General features: G+C 37.2%; 1 protein-coding gene across 17 annotated transcripts in view; it reads right to left on the bottom strand.

Moving 5' to 3' along the window:
- LOC125645686 (potassium voltage-gated channel protein Shaw-like) overlaps nucleotides 1-17,325 on the bottom strand; it is a 39,455-nt gene that overhangs the window by 13,484 nt on the left and 8,646 nt on the right. For 7 of the 17 annotated variants that reach the window (XM_048871451.2, XM_056140091.1, XM_048871449.2 and 4 more), the window contains 3 exons: nucleotides 4,581-5,256; nucleotides 1,053-1,965; nucleotides 402-440 (listed from right to left, as the gene is read on the bottom strand). In XM_048871451.2, the coding sequence (XP_048727408.1) occupies nucleotides 402-440; nucleotides 1,053-1,965; nucleotides 4,581-5,093 (1,465 nt within the window). In that variant the 5' untranslated portion in view covers nucleotides 5,094-5,256. Of the gene's footprint in view, nucleotides 1-401; nucleotides 441-1,052; nucleotides 1,966-4,580; nucleotides 5,257-13,600; nucleotides 14,139-17,325 lie in introns of those variants that run through there. The other 10 variants (XM_056140096.1, XM_048871454.2, XM_048871458.2 and 7 more) reach the window with 5 other exon arrangements.

Genomic DNA, 17,325 nt, shown 5'->3' with positions numbered 1-17,325 from the left:
CTTGCCAATTGACATTCTTTTACCCATATACTCCCCTTTCTCCGAACTTATCCAACGTAAGAGGACTTTTCACTTTTTTAAACAATTACAGTATCTTGGACATCGGAAGCAATGTTTTCTGTATTAGTGATATTTTTACAAAGTCTGTGGATCTGATATATTCCGGTGACGTATATCATTTCATACTGTCATAAAATTCAAATTGATGATATACAGTTAACATGAAATTAATTAAAGCAGAGAATGAGACAGGTGGATCCAGTCCAGAGCGTGAACACGTTTACAAAGCACAGTAAGTCGTTAGTCTGACAGATGAGTAGATTAGTAAAGGACGAACAGGAAGTTACCTATCTACAGAAGCGCATGCGCCACACATAAATACAGATGTATCAGTAACTTACTACGAAAGGGCATCAATTGCTGTATTGTACAACCTTGGTCTTTACGATAAAAATAAGAGGGGTTAGACAATCAGAAATGAAATCTGTAATACTTTGAAAAGGATTATACGTAAAACCTCAATACAAATCACATTAGCAGTTTGTATTATCCCTAGTATATATTTTGGCTCAGTGAAAATAAAAGTTCCTTGCTATATTTGTGTCTTCCGAGATTTTTTCTTCTGAAGATGAGTCAACATGTTCTTTATAGCACTTTGTACACACCTATAGGCAAATCTGATTTAGTTTTAGTGCCACAGAAAACAATTTGCACATGTCTTTGACCAATTCACAGCATGATTGCATTAAAGGGATGCATAAAGGTTTATGAAATTACAGCTCATGTTTAATGAGAAACTAATTGTTATTTTGGTAGAAACAAACTCTTTATAGGTGAAGAAATGAGCACGTGACATTCTTAGCCTTCATTCTGCAAAAATGATTTCCTTCTCCTAAGATCTGTGATGGAAAGCATGCACGGTTAAAGTTGAAATTCCTACTCTACTCTGAACGAACATTTGAAATGCGGCATAAGCGATCGAACCGACAAGAAAAATTACATCGGAAGGAATAAAAAACAAGTTTGATGAATGATTTGCAATAAACACTTACCCATTCTGTTAATTTTGTGGTCCGGCTGTCCCACAGGTGGGTGTTTTATCGCGTTCCTGTGCCTGTTGATTGGAGGGGGGCCTCCTCCAGGGCCCATTCCCTTGGGACCCTTAGGGCGGGGCAGCTCCACTGGAAGGACACGCCTCCTTTTCTTCGGTAGTTTGGATCGCGCCTGTGTATGGGAATAAAACAGGGCAAAGTTGCTTACGATGACTGGTACCGGAAGTGCAATCGTCAGCACACCCAATAACGCACAGAGAGCACCAACAAACATTCCAACGTAGGTTTTCGGTGCCATGTCGCCATAGCCTACTGTTGTCATTGTAACTATAGCCCACCACAGTCCGACCGGAATTGACGTGAAATCATTATCCGGGTTATACTGAATTCGTTCCGCATAAAATATCAGGGCGGCAAAAATCACAATACCTAACACTAGGAAAAACACCAGTAGAACGAGTTCCTTTGCACTCGCTTTAAAGGTATGGATGAGAATTTTCAGCCCCGCAGAGTGACGGGTCAATTTGCACAGTCGCATGATACGAATTATACTAAAGAACTCCAGGATGTCATTTTCTTGTTTCAGCTTTGTCAACATAAAATCCAAATAGAATGAAAGTGTGGCAATAATGTCAATTATGTTCACCGGTGCTTTCAAAAAATCTAACTTATTTGGTGCAACTATCAAACGAATTATTATTTCAAATGTAAACCACGCATTGCTTGCACACTCTATATAGAAGAAAGCCTGGTGAGGTTCAGTTTTCTTTTTCTCTAACCGCCATGACAATTCCCCGTCAGAAGTGTTCGAAGTGGTATTCTTGAGCACTGGAACTCGCATCTCGGGATGTGTTTTCAAACAGAAGGATAATATAGAAACCACAATGAAAAATACTGATATTACGGCTATGACCTGAAAAAGTAAAGAGTTAATATTCGTTATTATTGGCGACAAATCATCCAATAACACACAATGCTATGCCTTACATTGATTTTCTAAATTATATGAACATGATTTAATTGCATGCTCCCAAGTGAAAAATGTACTGTTTTAATGTGTTGGTTTGACAAGAAACAGCAAGACGAACCGCGGGGTCTGTTTTGGAGTTTAATTGCTGAAAGAGTAGAGAAATGCACAACTGTAATATCAGCCCTACATCATTATCAGATTTTTTCACCTGTGTGTTTATTATTTCTTAAAAAAAACATGTCTACATCATAACTTAAAAAATAATGATTCCATGACTTTTCTCCGAGGTATGGAAATACATATTACAGCAGGCACAACAAGCTTAGGTATTCACGTACATAAAACATTATTCTACTGTAGAATAACTAGGGGATTTTAATTAATGAGTCAAGAAAAGAAAATATGATTTTCTAGTAACATACATAAATGCTGAAATGTTCTAATTACACTAAGCATATTCATTACGTTTACTAAGAAGATCTACACCTGTTTGATTTAAACGCGATATTGCATGTGGTAATAACGTTATCATTTACAAGTCAGTTAATGAGGGATCCCGCCATTCCTTCTCTGATGAGTAGACAACGACGTATACGTTTTTCTAAGTGCACTGTGATTGTTCCTAAGTATACTGAAGAATGTCTTTGTAGTTCTGACAAATACAAATGATTTGATTAAAAACTGTTCCATGTTCAGCCCACAAATCTGTGTGATCGGTTTGTACTATATGTGTGGTTCGGGACCTGATCCATCCTTAGACAAGTACTAGTCAGAATAACAATTGTCATCATCTTTTGTGTTCCGTATGCGAATATACCTGATGAGTAAGTTCTTGCTTTGCCAAAAAAAAAAATAATAAAAAAATAAAACAACCGTCGAATACAAATAATTCAGAATATTAAAGACACCACAAATATTCTTGAGGGTCATTACTACAATTGACTACTTGCTAGAAGAATTCACGACGTTGTTAATAAAATGTGGTTAGCAGAATTAATTATTTTTTCGGCATACTGACTGATATCCTTAGTGTAGCTGATATTACCGGTGTTTTACAATTACAGCGAAAAAAATGAGGTGCAAGAATCACTTTTCATTTACTTATTCATTAAAATAAAAAACGCTAAAGCATATTTTCAGTTTCGTAAACATCTTTCTCTACAATAAGTACGGCAATTGCGTCGTGATGGTTCCTAGAGCTTCGAATCCTTGCTGGGTTTTGTATCCTGCTGACTAAATGTCAAACGATGGCAGATGATTGATTTTAACCGTCTATGACTGTCGTGAAGGAACATTTTAGCTGAAAATCCCGATTATTTACGCAGGAGTATATTTTCTGACTTCTGGTAAAAATATTGTTCCATAAACAAACTGCCGATATGAGCGATTTCCAGAATCTGGGGATGAAAAGCTGAGCTGAAAGCCAGTTTTATGTTTTACCCTTGAGTAATTGACTAACCATAATGCTTGTTTTGAATGGATTTCACATAGATAAAAGGGGAAATAAAATCGACAGACTTGCAAGACAATAGTCCCCTGGCAACTAGCTCTGACCTATGGTTCGGACAATCCTACCAAATCAAATCTTGCTACACTTCGATCCTCAAAAAAAGTTTATGGTTTTTTCCCTGTAAACTCGCTCACAGTATACTGAACGTTTCAATCTGAATTTTCATCAATTACACTGACAATGCTAATGTTTTCTTAAAAATAAGATAGTGTTTCCTACTTTACATTGGCAATGAATTACATACAATTTTACAGACATATACGTAATCAATATTTTCTTGTTCGACTTCACAATATCTTTCTGATGGTGACTGGTGAATTTCTATACAGTAAAAATCAACAGATTTTTTTGTATACAAATTTTAAAATGTTATAAACTCCATTATAAAATAAGTGTGCACTTTGTCAAACAATTACGCGTAAATAAGTCAAAGAATGTTTATACGGAAGAATCCAAAGCGGACGGTGCGTCAAAATGACTAACTGCTCAACAGTCATCTGCCAAAAATTGGGTTATTCGACATATTCTGCTAGAGATGTGAGTAAAAATAGCAAATATAACCCATTCTGAAGAACAAGGCTTGGTGGTATTTCTTTATCCGCTAAAAGGCAAGTGTAATTTAGAACTCTTTGTTAATTTACGCGTTTTAAATGAATGAATAAAAACAACTCACATGTAGAGGGAAAACATGTTACAAATATAACTTCAATATATCTAGATTTACATGAAATGAGGGATCACTTTATACAGAGTGCTGCTTGTATGTAATATAACTTCTTCGCACGACTAAATGCCGCATACCCCACACGGAGTAAATAAGATTCATTAGCACCTATCGACGCTGGGTCCTGTAAATTGGATATCGACATCTTAAGGCTCTATAAATTGAAAATCAATCTGAATATCGTGTCTGAATATCAAGTTTCACGTTGTATACCGTATCTAAATGTCAAGTTTCACTTTGTGTTATATTAAGTTTCACTTTGTGTTATACATGTACAAGTTTCACTTTGTGTTATATTAAGTTTCACTTTGTACAGTGTCTTACCTTGGCAGAGTTGGAAGAGTAGGGCTCGTCAAACAGCGCCCAGATCTTGGGCTGGATCCTCTGCCAGCAGTTTAACTCCCCCGAGCGATACTCCTCCTCCCAACCGAATTTCTTCATGATGTCCTCCTCAGTGGGCTTGTCGGTGTCCAGATCCAGTCGGTCTAGAATGGCCAACACGTCCTGGGTGTCCCTGTGCTGGGTGTATGTCATCCAGCAACAGGGCTCTACCTGGTTTGAATCCAATCCCCAGAACTCCAGCTCTTCTTCAAAAAGCGGGCCACAAACATCCGTGGGATAATGAAGCTTCCCGGTCCTATAGTAATTAAGAATTTGTGCGAACACTCCCGGATGACGGTCGAAGAAATATTCATTAAGGATGGGGTCATAATTGGCCAGGGCTTCTGTCAAGCGGGACAACCGTGTGGCGGGGATCTTCTTCAGGGTCGCCTTGTAAGTCTCGTGGCGGATGCCGCCCACATTTAGTATGACCCGATTATCGTCTATCGTTGTCATGGTTTTTAATCAAATTAAATTTAACATTCAAAAATATATATTCCAATACAGTAACGAATGAACTTTCTGTAAAATTTGCCAGAATTGCGTCACTTTCACATCACAATGTCGACCTGAGTTTTCTTTCTCTTACCCATGTTCCATGGATGGTTGTACCGCCAGCCTGCAACAGAATTAATGCAATCAATGGAAGCTTGTCAATATTTTATAAAGGTTCCTAACTTGTTTTTCATCTGCGATGAAAATAAGGTTATATCATAAATTGGGTAAGAATACAAACGCTGGTAAGAGTTACTATTTTCACGTTTTGGCAGAAGATTACGTCCATTAAAACCTCGTGTACAATTAACGTTCGCGATGACTGCTTACGTAGACAGTAGAAGACAGCGGCCACGGCTCGTTACCGACCCAAGTTTTCGTTCGGGGGTCCTAGCTCTGCATTTTATATTTAGTTTATTTCTGACAACGAGATATTTCACAAAGGTTCAATGAACAAGAACTCTCCACCATAACAATATATCTCCCGAAAGCGATCTGTCGAGGGATACTCAATCGTTCAAAACTATATATTTTTAAAATCATGGTCATCTGTTTCATACCATTATCACAGAAATTATTTCACACTCTTCTCAGACAACTTATGTAATGTAAACAAATGGGCTTTCGCAACAACATATTTTCGACAATTTATAGATTTCATTTGTGATGTTACAATACAAAAAAATACCGGAGAAAAATCAGAATAACTAGTACTAATTGTAACGGGGACCGCTACAGATGTTCCCCAGACATTCACCCATTGAGTAAGTGGTGTCATCTGTTTCAGTACAAGTGGTTTTTGACCATATCAATCTGTGAAAAGTATCATCCAGTCGCACATGTTCAAGAAAGAATGTGAACTTTGTTTAAAAATATATCGATAAACGCTTTACAGGTTTTGACTTGGCGTTAAAGAAAACAAAATTGAACAGGAGAATTTGACAATTCTGAGTTTCTAATCTAATTTACAATCACCTTTCTCCCCATCCCCTGTAGACATATTCGCCGAGATTACCAATATGCACAGATGATATTAATGGTGACGTTCCAATACATAGATGGAAGCTGAACCAATTAGAATTCATATCATATATGTTTAGAATTCACGTTATAGCTGAACCAATTAGAATTAGAAAATATTTTAAACAATACACACGTGTGACAGGATGATACATTGTAACACCATTTGGAAAATGAAAGGGTTTCAAACAAAAGGACTTTCGGATTTTTCGTTTCCAATTCATGGGTTTGACTATTTGACGACGGTCTTTCTCGGCGAGCTTGCCCATAGGTGTGTAGAAAACGACGGTTTCTCGACGAGCTTATCCACAACAAGTGTGTACAACGATTTCTCCGTGAGCTTGTCCACAACAAGTTGTACAACAATGATTTCTTGGCGAGCTTGTCAACAGAAGTTATTTAGCAGACAACGATTTATCGGCAAGCGTGCCCAAAGAAGATGTGAAGAACGATAACGATATCAAAATGTGAACATTGAATAATTTTACTGCATAAAATTACTGATCATTGTGAATCTTGAATAGGACTATATACAATATAAACAGTACACATACCCCATTTTTTATAAATGTTATACTTCCTAAAATAAACACTTCATACGTGAAATCAAAATAGCAGGATCATATCCATTTATGTATATGTTGACGGCTGACAGACTCAATATGATGCTGTGCTTGATGCAAAGGTTATTGCACCTTTCATTATGTGCTAAACATACACTGTCACACAAATGTATGTACGTGTTTCTACCTCGGATATATACAGGTTATTCGTGTGTGGCGCATGCAAAACACACTATTGTAAAACTCATCTGTGCAGAAAATATCTCTTTATATTTTGAAATCAAGCATATCAGGAGATATTCTGATGAACGCCTTGCCAAATATTTGGCGATAAATTCTTCCGGAAGTACAAATTCCGCATCCTGTTTACAAATGGTTTGATCTCAATGTTGAGTTTGGCATCATTGATAGAGATTACATTAAAAGAAAACTGAATATGCGCACATGATGAAAAAAAATAGAAGTAAATTTAAAGTCAGATGTAGTTGCGTCGTCATCGATTTATTTCCTATCTTTTTCCAAAATAATAGTACATGCTTGTTCTCAGACATAAACAACAATTAATATGCCAGAATCTGCTACAAATTGATATTTGACAAAAATATGTAAAAGTAAATCCCATCATTCATCGTTATCAGTCGTAAGTCGAGTTAACAGACGAACTCGATTTTCTCTGTTCGACCGCCGGCAACTACAAAGGGATTTGTATATCATAGAATATAAACATCTCGCGATAAACCGAATAAAGCTGACATAAACTGGTTAACCCGCAAACCCCACCATCGCATGGAAACTCTTGACAAATTCTACCTCGAGAAACGCCTTGTTGTGGGCAATACATATCCACACACTTGTATATAATTCTACATATTTTGGGATTTCTTTTTAAATCTATACGTATTATCCATACAATTATATCAATCTTTCTTTATCTTTAATGAGAAAGTGAATGAGAGTCGAAAGCGAGATCGTCAGAATCTAAAGTTTAGTCTGACGAAATTAAAAGAAAATATTTGAAGAAGATTGTGAAGTAGTTTTCTGAAACTGCTGACAAGCGTTCCTGGGAGAACGTCTAAATTCTAAATAACACCGCCCGTTCTGACGCGGATGATGCACTTTTAAGATACGAATTTTAGATTAGACAGCTTCCAGGGTGATTAATTTTAGCTACCTCTATTCATTAATGTTTTTGATATATAATATGTCAGCCACTTCACTCTGCTCTGTTAAATTTGACAAAACCCTTGTTCCTCCTCAGCCGATAAGGGCTACGATATACTAGATCGCTTTACCAAACCCTAAATTGTATTAAATACATTGTCAAGAGTCTTGTTTCTTTACAAATTGGTTTACAATATAATCTTTAAAAGCAAAGTACATCGATCTTTAAGAATGTACACCAAAAAGCTTCTCTTCTATCATTGGTCAATGATGACGTAAACAGCCAACATGGGTTAAAGGAAGATTCAAAACTCAGGCTCGAAGAAGACTTAAAACTCAAATTCATAGAAGATTCAAAACTCACTCTCAAAGAAGAATCATTAATCAGACTCAAAGAAGATTCAAAACTCGCACTAACGGAATATTCATTACTCAGACTCATATAATTGAAGATTGAACTCAGTTCCATACAGTTAGTTTACTATCATATACATTTTGGAAAACACCATGAATTGTATTGCGGCTTGATTTCGTATTTATTGATCCTAATTTTGATATGTTTTGTAGCTCCAAAGTGAATACGAAGTACATTTTCCGCTTCTACGAGACAGGCATAGTAATTTCCCATTCTAAGAATATTAGGTAAATGAATATAGAACTAAAGTAAAATTGTGTATTATACGAAAATGACAAATAATATTCAAATCAATCTGAATAATAATAATGCTATCAAAAATCCCAGAATAAACATCTCAATAATTTGCAAATATAAGCCATTTATTTCATTGCATAATGCGTTATGCAAATATATGTCCAAGATGAAAGACCTTGTTCATCACTTCAATGAAAATATGTCGCCTTTTATTTGAGTGCAGATCTGCCTTTCGCGATCACTGAAACATCAAAAAAATCTGCATAATTCATGTGAAGTAAACAAAGGTTGTCAGAAAACCATGAAAATGTTCCATCTGTACACGGGAACAAATAATGAAACACATGATATACAAATGTTAAACGTTTCCAGAGGCAAGATGTAGAAGGCTCAACTTTTAAGAGTGATGGCCCACCGATCACGTGCATGTAATGACTGTCTGCTGATCACAGACATCGTAAGTCATTGAATAACTGTCTGCTGATCACAGACATCGTAAGACATTGAATAACTGCTGATCACAGACATCGTAAGTCATTGAATAACTGCTGATCACAGATATCGTAAGTCATTGAATAACTGCTGATCACAGATATCGTAAGTCATTGGATAACTGCTGATCACAGACATCGTAAGTCATTGAATAACTGTCTGCTGATCACAGACATCGTAAGACATTGAATAACTGCTGATCACAGATATCGTAAGTCATTGAATAACTGCTGATCACAGATATCGTAAGTCATTGAATAACTGCTGATCACAGACATCGTAAGTCATTGAATAACTGTCTGCTGATCACAGACATCGTAAGACATTGAATAACTGCTGATCACAGATATCGTAAGTCATTGAATAACTGTCTGCTGTTCACAGACATCGTAAGTCATTGAATAACTGCTGATCACAGATATCGTAAGTCATTGAATAACTGCTGATCACAGACATCGTAAGTCATTGAATAACTGCTGATCACAGATATCGTAAGTCATTGAATAACTGCTGATCACAGATATCGTAAGTCATTGAATAACTGACTACTGATCACAGATATCGTAAGACATTGAATAACTGCTGATCACAGACATCGTAAGACATTGAATAACTGTCTGCTGATCACAGACATCGTAAGACATTGAATAACTGTCTGCTGATCACAGACATCGTAAGACATTGAATAACTGTCTGCTGATCACAGACATCGTAAGACATTGAATAACTGCTGATCACAGACATCGTAAGACATTGAGTAACGGACTACTGATCACAGATATTGTTAGATATCGAATGAATGTCTACTGCTCACAGATGTCGCATACATATGAACTGATTCGATCAAGCTTAGATTGCATAAGGAGTCTGTTGCTCTTTTGAAATATAAGTCGTTGCAAAGAGGCTATGTAATGGTTCCATTCTCAAGGTTTTTACTCGGTTCTGTAACAAAGCAGAGGGATGAGATGTTGCCGTAGGACTGAAAAATGTCCTCTATAATAGGAGTCCGTAAGACTGAGAGAGGTCCTTTATATTACGACTCGGTCATTTTTCTTTTGAATGTGAGTGGTCCCTACAATTAGACGTGCTATTGTTGCAGTATAAAACTTGATTCACTAAAACTGTTCATATAGTCATCGAAAATTAAAAGAAATTGTCAATCAAATTACCTGAAGTTCGAAACCCTTTAAGGATATTAGAAAATGATAATTGTAATCCAAGTTCTATAAATAGCAACGGAATCCACGACCGTAGTAATATTGCCAGAGTAATAGGCATTAAGTTCAGTTGATTTAAGGTTGTTCAGCAAAATCGATACAATGTTTCGTCAACATGGAAATCCCATTGGATCCTCTAATTAAAAGTCGACAGTCGAAGAAGTTCTATAATCTAATGATCTGACTATATTGGATAACCAAATGTGATGCAAGATATCATAGAACTTGTGTAACATTCCGAGCTCGTAGAAATCTAATAACAGAACAGCGTGATCAATACCAAGTCTGTCCACTTTCTAATAAATAATCGCAACGACAAAAGAAAGATTTATGGTTTGCAATCCACCGACTACGAATCTGTCCCTGTTTATGGCGTTGTCCAGCGGTGCGAAGATATGGCGATTCACAAGCGCCTTCGTTAACCCTTACTTCGTTCAAAATATTTTTTACCAGAAGTAAATGATTACATGTAATAGATGTGTAAACGATTGAAATCAGGAAGTTTTTGAATCGCAAATTTTGTGAAATTTTCTGCAGCCCTGTGTGACTGCACCTCCCGAGACCAATAAACACGGTGCAAGAGTCGATACATCGTAATAAAAGCGGCCCTCAACAAGCGATCGCCTGATAATCGATAAAGCCCGAAGATTTAATAGGCCTCTCAATGTGCATCTGTCTCGAGTAACCCTTAAATTCTGAGAGAAATGGGAAGAAATGGGAAGTTAATTCTCCTCTGTGAGATGTATATTCTACAACAAAATCTGATTTTCAGGACGAGAACATGATTACTGGTAAAGATTGTTCGGTAGCTGTCAACTGAACATGGTGTTTGGACTCTTTGGCTCCAGGACAGCATGCATGACTGTGTACTCAAGTTGCGTAGAAAGTTAACCCAGTATCGAACAGTAGTCACTCAATCCAATCAAAAGCATATCAAGACCATGGAACCACCACAATGACCAAGTTTGTAGTTTGTTTGTCTTTCGTATTTTTTAAAACAAAAAAGTGTCGATCCAGATTCTGGTAGAGGAACCATTTCATTTTTTGCTTAAAAATTCTGGTGGGCGGGACCTAACCGAGATTCGTGTCATCTTACGATATACCTAATAGCCATTATTCACACATGTTGTCACATTACTGAGTTATGATTTCAGAGCCTCTAAATTATAAATGAAGCTTTCCCTGGAAACTGTTTTTCCTACTTCGAGTGAATTTTCTAATCTAAAGTCGGAATAACGATAATCATTATCCCTGTGTTAAACCAATCACCGCCGCTGTCTTTAATCCGAGGTGCGGAAGTGACTAACGCATGGCTATTTTTAGGAGCCCTGTAAGCACATGAAGTGTGTACAAGTATGCTAACTCCGGAATGCTTTTTATCTGCTGAGGCATAAGGTTCTTGTTTTACAAGATTAGATTTCTGAAATGTTTATACATATTGCCACTGTTCATAATCGCCCAGCTTTCCATTCCCAAAGAGGATTTTCGGTGCTGATCGGGGGAGGAAAAGGAATAAGAACTAGTATCGTATTACTTACGGTGACGAAAATAACTGAAATAATAGCCGTACATATTGACAGAAAACTTCTTTAAAATAATATGCAATAGAACATTTATTATTGCCTTTAATCCCTACGTATGAAATCAATAGAATCGTACATGCTTTGATACGTGATTAAACTTACGAGGATCGTAGAGTTTTCATTACAAGCTGCTACTTATTTCCTTACCATGATCAAGGTAGATCAAAGATTTAACGAGATCAACAGTGGATCAAAGATTTCACCAATGATCTGGCGGCGTAGCCTTGTCATGATCTTGGTGGTCAGCGGTCGGACACTTCCAATTTTCTAAAGTCTAGCCTTTGGATACTTTTAAAACATGTGGTCAGTTGTGTAGTTTCAAGGAATTATCCAGTGTCTGGAACAGCATCCCAAAAACCAGTGCGATGTTTGATAAGCTTGCTTTATACGTTTTTCTTATTAGATCGATTTTCTTCTTTATTACTCGATAGATATGATCGATTTCCCCGTATGTTATCTGTGAAGTGAGTGATAGGCGCCGGTTTCCTTCTAAATATTTATATTTGATTTGTGAGATTTTTTTTTTAGATTTAGATTTTCATTTCTACTTCCGATTTTTCTTAGATTCTTTCGTTAACACCTAATAACTATAAAATGATAAAAGTTTTTCACTTGTTATCGAACAAAATATAAACATCCCCTCTCAACAAAATAAATACATGTTATCCCCATCGAGTCTTTCACCCTCGCGTGTTCTGAACCTTTAAGTGGTACCTATAAATGAAACTGGCATGTTGTACATACAGTTACCTAATATGTTTCTTAATGTACAGATACTGTAAATTATTCTACAAACTTTCAAATCTAAGCGGGATTTTCTGGAGCATGCGTCCTTGAAACACCAATGGTCATTAAACTCATCGGACCATACATTGTCCTTTTTAAAGCATATTAATTAACTAACCTCTTACTACCATGTCAGTATATTAAGTTATGCCATACAATGTAACTCTAAATCTTCATGAAAAAGAAGTTTATAACCAAAATCCGTGTTTTAAAGGTATGCTATTTCCATTTTGATTCAATGTCTTCTTTTTAGGTGCACCGCCATAGTGGCAGAATAACATGGTTCTAATGTACATGCATATCGTTTTTATCATGATAGAATTTATGTTTCTAACGCAAGATGAAAATAATTTGTCTTATCAACGAATTTCATTTCAATCGTACAGTGTCATATTTCCATAAGAAGATATGTTATATATTGTGAGTAAGTTATGTTATTTCCATCATGATATAATCTATTGTTTAACATAGGAAACGCTCTCAAATTTTCTTACATTTCATTAGTTTGAATTTCATATACGTTTTCCAGAATTAAACGATTTACAATAAAATTGGATAGCATGAATGCTTTACAATAAAGATGGATAGCATGAATGAGAAGAATTGCGGTTAAGGAAGAGACTTCTTTGTTTTTTGTTTTTTTTTAAAAATGACCCTATAGATTCCCAAACATTAGACAAAGCCTTTCCAGTGTAAATTCACTTATTATCTATACTGAATTGCAAAATTGAATCCATTAAACACTACTTGTGTTACTTATGATTTTTATACATGATTTTTCTATATACTTCAAACATATTAAAAGAAATATAACTATGATACTGGCTTGTGTTAAATAGAATTATTTTGATGATGCATCAATGCAATGGACACTTGTAACGAAAACAAAAAAATAAGGTCGATGAACTAGAAACAATTTTCAAAATATCCTTAGCGGAATTATTATTATCATTGTTATAATTCATCATACCATTTACACTGAGAAAAAGCATACCTTAGTTCAGTAGTATAGTAACTCATTCGCGGAGGCGGCTTCTCTCCCCCAAGTGGAAACGTTTCGAACACAAGGTGTAAATGTTGAAACAAGAAATCTTTCCTAACAAATAACAATCTGTCACTTTTGAGCGCAGGTTTTTAATGCACCACGTTATATTGGCTCAAATCTCCATCAGCTCAGGTTCCTCAAATAACATTTACAGTTGAATAAAAATCACCGGATGAATTATTTATAGCAGAATACATTAAAAATACGCATCGATTTCTAAATCACATACAGTACAAGCATTGTATGACAAATTGCTATAATAAAATGCTTTAAATACCGCATAAAAACGATCAATCCCTTTACAATATGTTGGCAGATCCGCTTTCCAAGTTCTGACAAAGCTTTCTCGGGCAACACAGAAGCAACAATCTGCCTATATAGGGTCACATTAGGGTGTCACATACACTTCATCTCTTGCCTGTGCAGGCTGTAACAGAAAGCTAACCATGCTTCAATAGGGTGTATTGCGTATACAGGGTGTTACAGAAAGCCAATGTTTGCTAATACAGGGTGGCATAAAATGTCTTCCCTGCCTATGATGTCATAGAAAGTAATCCATTGTCTATACAGAGTGTCATACAACGTCATTCACTATCTACACAGGATGTCATACAACGTCATCCACTGTCTACATAGAGTGTCATACAACGTCATCCACTGTCTGTAGAGTGTCATACAACGTCATCTCCTGTCTATAAAGTGCCACACAACGTCATCTCCTGTATATACATGATGTCACACAGCGTCATTCATTGTCTATACTGAGTGTCATACAACGTCATCCACTGTCTATAGAGTGTCACACAACGTCATCTCTTATTTATATAGTATCATACAACGTCATCCACTGTACACAGGGTGTCAAACAACGTCATCCACTGTCTGTAGAGTGTCATATAACGTCATCCACTGTCTATAGAGAATCATACAAAGTCATCCACTGTCTATACAGAGTGTCATACAACGTCATCCAATGTCTATTGAGTGTCATACGTCATCCACTGTCTATAGAGTGTCACACAACGTCATCCACTGTCTGTAGAGTGTCATACAACGTCATCCACTGTCTGTAGAGTGTCATACAACGTCATCTACTGTCTATAGAGTGTCATACAACGTCATCCGCTGTCTACACATTATGTAATTTTCTACAAATGCAGATCATCCCTTGCCTATACAGGGTGTCATAAAAGGCCATCCTTTACAAATACAGGGTGTCATAAAGCCTATTCCCGTTCATACAGCGTGCCATAAAATGTCAACTCCTGCTTGTACTGCGTGTCACAGAAACTCACCCCCTGTATATACAGGGTGTCACATCAAGCTTATTTCCGCTCATACAGAAGGCTATACAAAACGAAGTTCTGCACCTCAGTCTATATAGGCTTAGGATGTCATGGAAACACCCCCAGGTCAAACAGGGTGCCACATATAAACAATCTATGTGCAAAGAGAAGCCATGGAAAGCAACCCACTGCTTATGGAAGGTGTTGGAATACGACGATCCTTGTCTATACACGATGTCACAGGAACCCAGTCCTTATATATAGTGTCACACAAACCCTGCCTTTATGTACAGGATGTCACTGACATCTAGCCCTTGTCTCTATGTACAGGATGACACTGACATCTAGACCTTGTCTGTATGTACAGGATGTCACTGACATCTAGCCTTTGTCTATATGTACAGGATGTCACTGATATCTAGCAATTGACTATATGTCCATGATGATACTGACATCTAGCCCCTGTCTATGTGTACACTGACATCTAGCCCCTGTCTATATGTACAGGATTTCACTGATATCTAGTCCTTGGCTATCTGTACAGGATGTCACTGACATCTAGACCTTGTCTGTATGTCACTGACATCTAGCCTTTGCCTATATGTACAGGATGTCACTGATATCTAGCCCCTGTCTATATGTACAGGATGACACTGATATCTAGCACTTGACTATATGTCCATCATGATACTGACATCTAGCCCTTGGCTATATGTACAGGATGTCACTGATATCTAGCCCTTGTCTATATGTACAGGATGGCACTGACATCTAGCCCTTGGCTATATGTACAGGATGTCACTGATATCTAGCAATTGACTATATGTCCATGATGATACTGACATCTAGCCCTTGTCTATATGTACAGGATGTCACTGACATCTAGCCTTTGCCTATATATACAGAATGTCACTGACATCTAGCATTTGCCTATATGTACAGGATGTCACTGATATCTAGCCCTTGGCTATATGTCCATGATGATACTGACATCTAGCCCCTGTCTATATGTACATGATATCACTGACACCTAGCCCCTGTCTATATGTACAGGAGGTCACTGACATCTAGCCCTTGGTTATGTGTAAAGGATGTCACTGACATCTAGTCCTTGCCTATACAGACACTGACATTTAGCCCTTGCCTATACAGACACTGACATATAGCCATTGTCTATGTTTACAGGATGTCACTGACATCTAGTCCTTGAATATATGTACAGGATGTCACTGACATCTAGCATTTGCCTATATGTACAGGATGTCACTGATATCTAGCCCTTGGCTATATGTCCATGATGATACTGACATCTAGCCCCTGTCTATATGTACATGATATCACTGACACCTAGCCCCTGTCTATATGTACAGGAGGTCACTGACATCTAGCCCTTGGTTATGTGTAAAGGATGTCACTGACATCTAGTCCTTGCCTATACAGACACTGACATTTAGCCCTTGCCTATACAGACACTGACATATAGCCATTGTCTATGTTTACAGGATGTCACTGACATCTAGTCCTTGAATATATGTACAGGATGTCACTGACATCTAGCACTTGCCTATACAGGCACTGACAAGGAAGTCCTGTTGATATTGAGTTTCACATCATACAGACTCTTTTATTTACAAAAATGTTACACGAAGAGAACACTCATCTATACACAGGATCTCATAAGACTGTTGTTTTTACGTCCCGTTCCGGTAGCGGGTAGCTCAGAGCTTTGAGCCCTAAGTTCCGTCTTCACTTTTCGATATCGGCGCCGTTGTCAACCCTAAGACAATTAACATAGTTGGTGATACCTCCCTCGCCAGGCGCCCGCTATTGAAAATGGCAGTCACGGGTCTTTCGGACTGTCCCGTGTCACGGTGGCCGTTGGCACGATAAAGAATCCTCACTACTATAATTGTTCTGAGCGTCGTACTTCACCTAAAGCTAGTGACGTCTCTATAGGAAATTCTCGACTGAGACATAAAAGTAATATACAAATGAACAAAATAAAAACATCCTAAATGAGAATTTTCGCCAGTAAGCTACCGCGACTAGTAGGACCAACGACTGTCTATAGTCAGTGTTACAGAAAACAACGACTGTCTATAGTCAGTGTTACAGAAAACAACGACTGTCTATAGTCAGTGTTACAGAAAACAACGACTGTCTATAGTCAGTGTTACAGACACCAACGACTGTCTATAGTCAGTGTTACAGAAAACAACGACTGTCTATAGTCAGTGTTACAGAAACCAACGACTGTCTATAGTCAGTGTTACAGAAAACAACGACTGTCTATAGTCAGTGTTACAGAAAACAACGACTGTCTATAGTCAGTGTTACAGAAACCAACGACTATCTATAGTCAGTGTAACAGAAACCAACGACTGCCTA

This window comes from Ostrea edulis, chromosome 6 (assembly GCF_947568905.1).
Source record: "Ostrea edulis chromosome 6, xbOstEdul1.1, whole genome shotgun sequence".
Classification (NCBI taxonomy): domain Eukaryota; kingdom Metazoa; phylum Mollusca; class Bivalvia; order Ostreida; family Ostreidae; genus Ostrea; species Ostrea edulis.
This window is presented reverse-complemented; position numbering and strand designations above follow the sequence as displayed.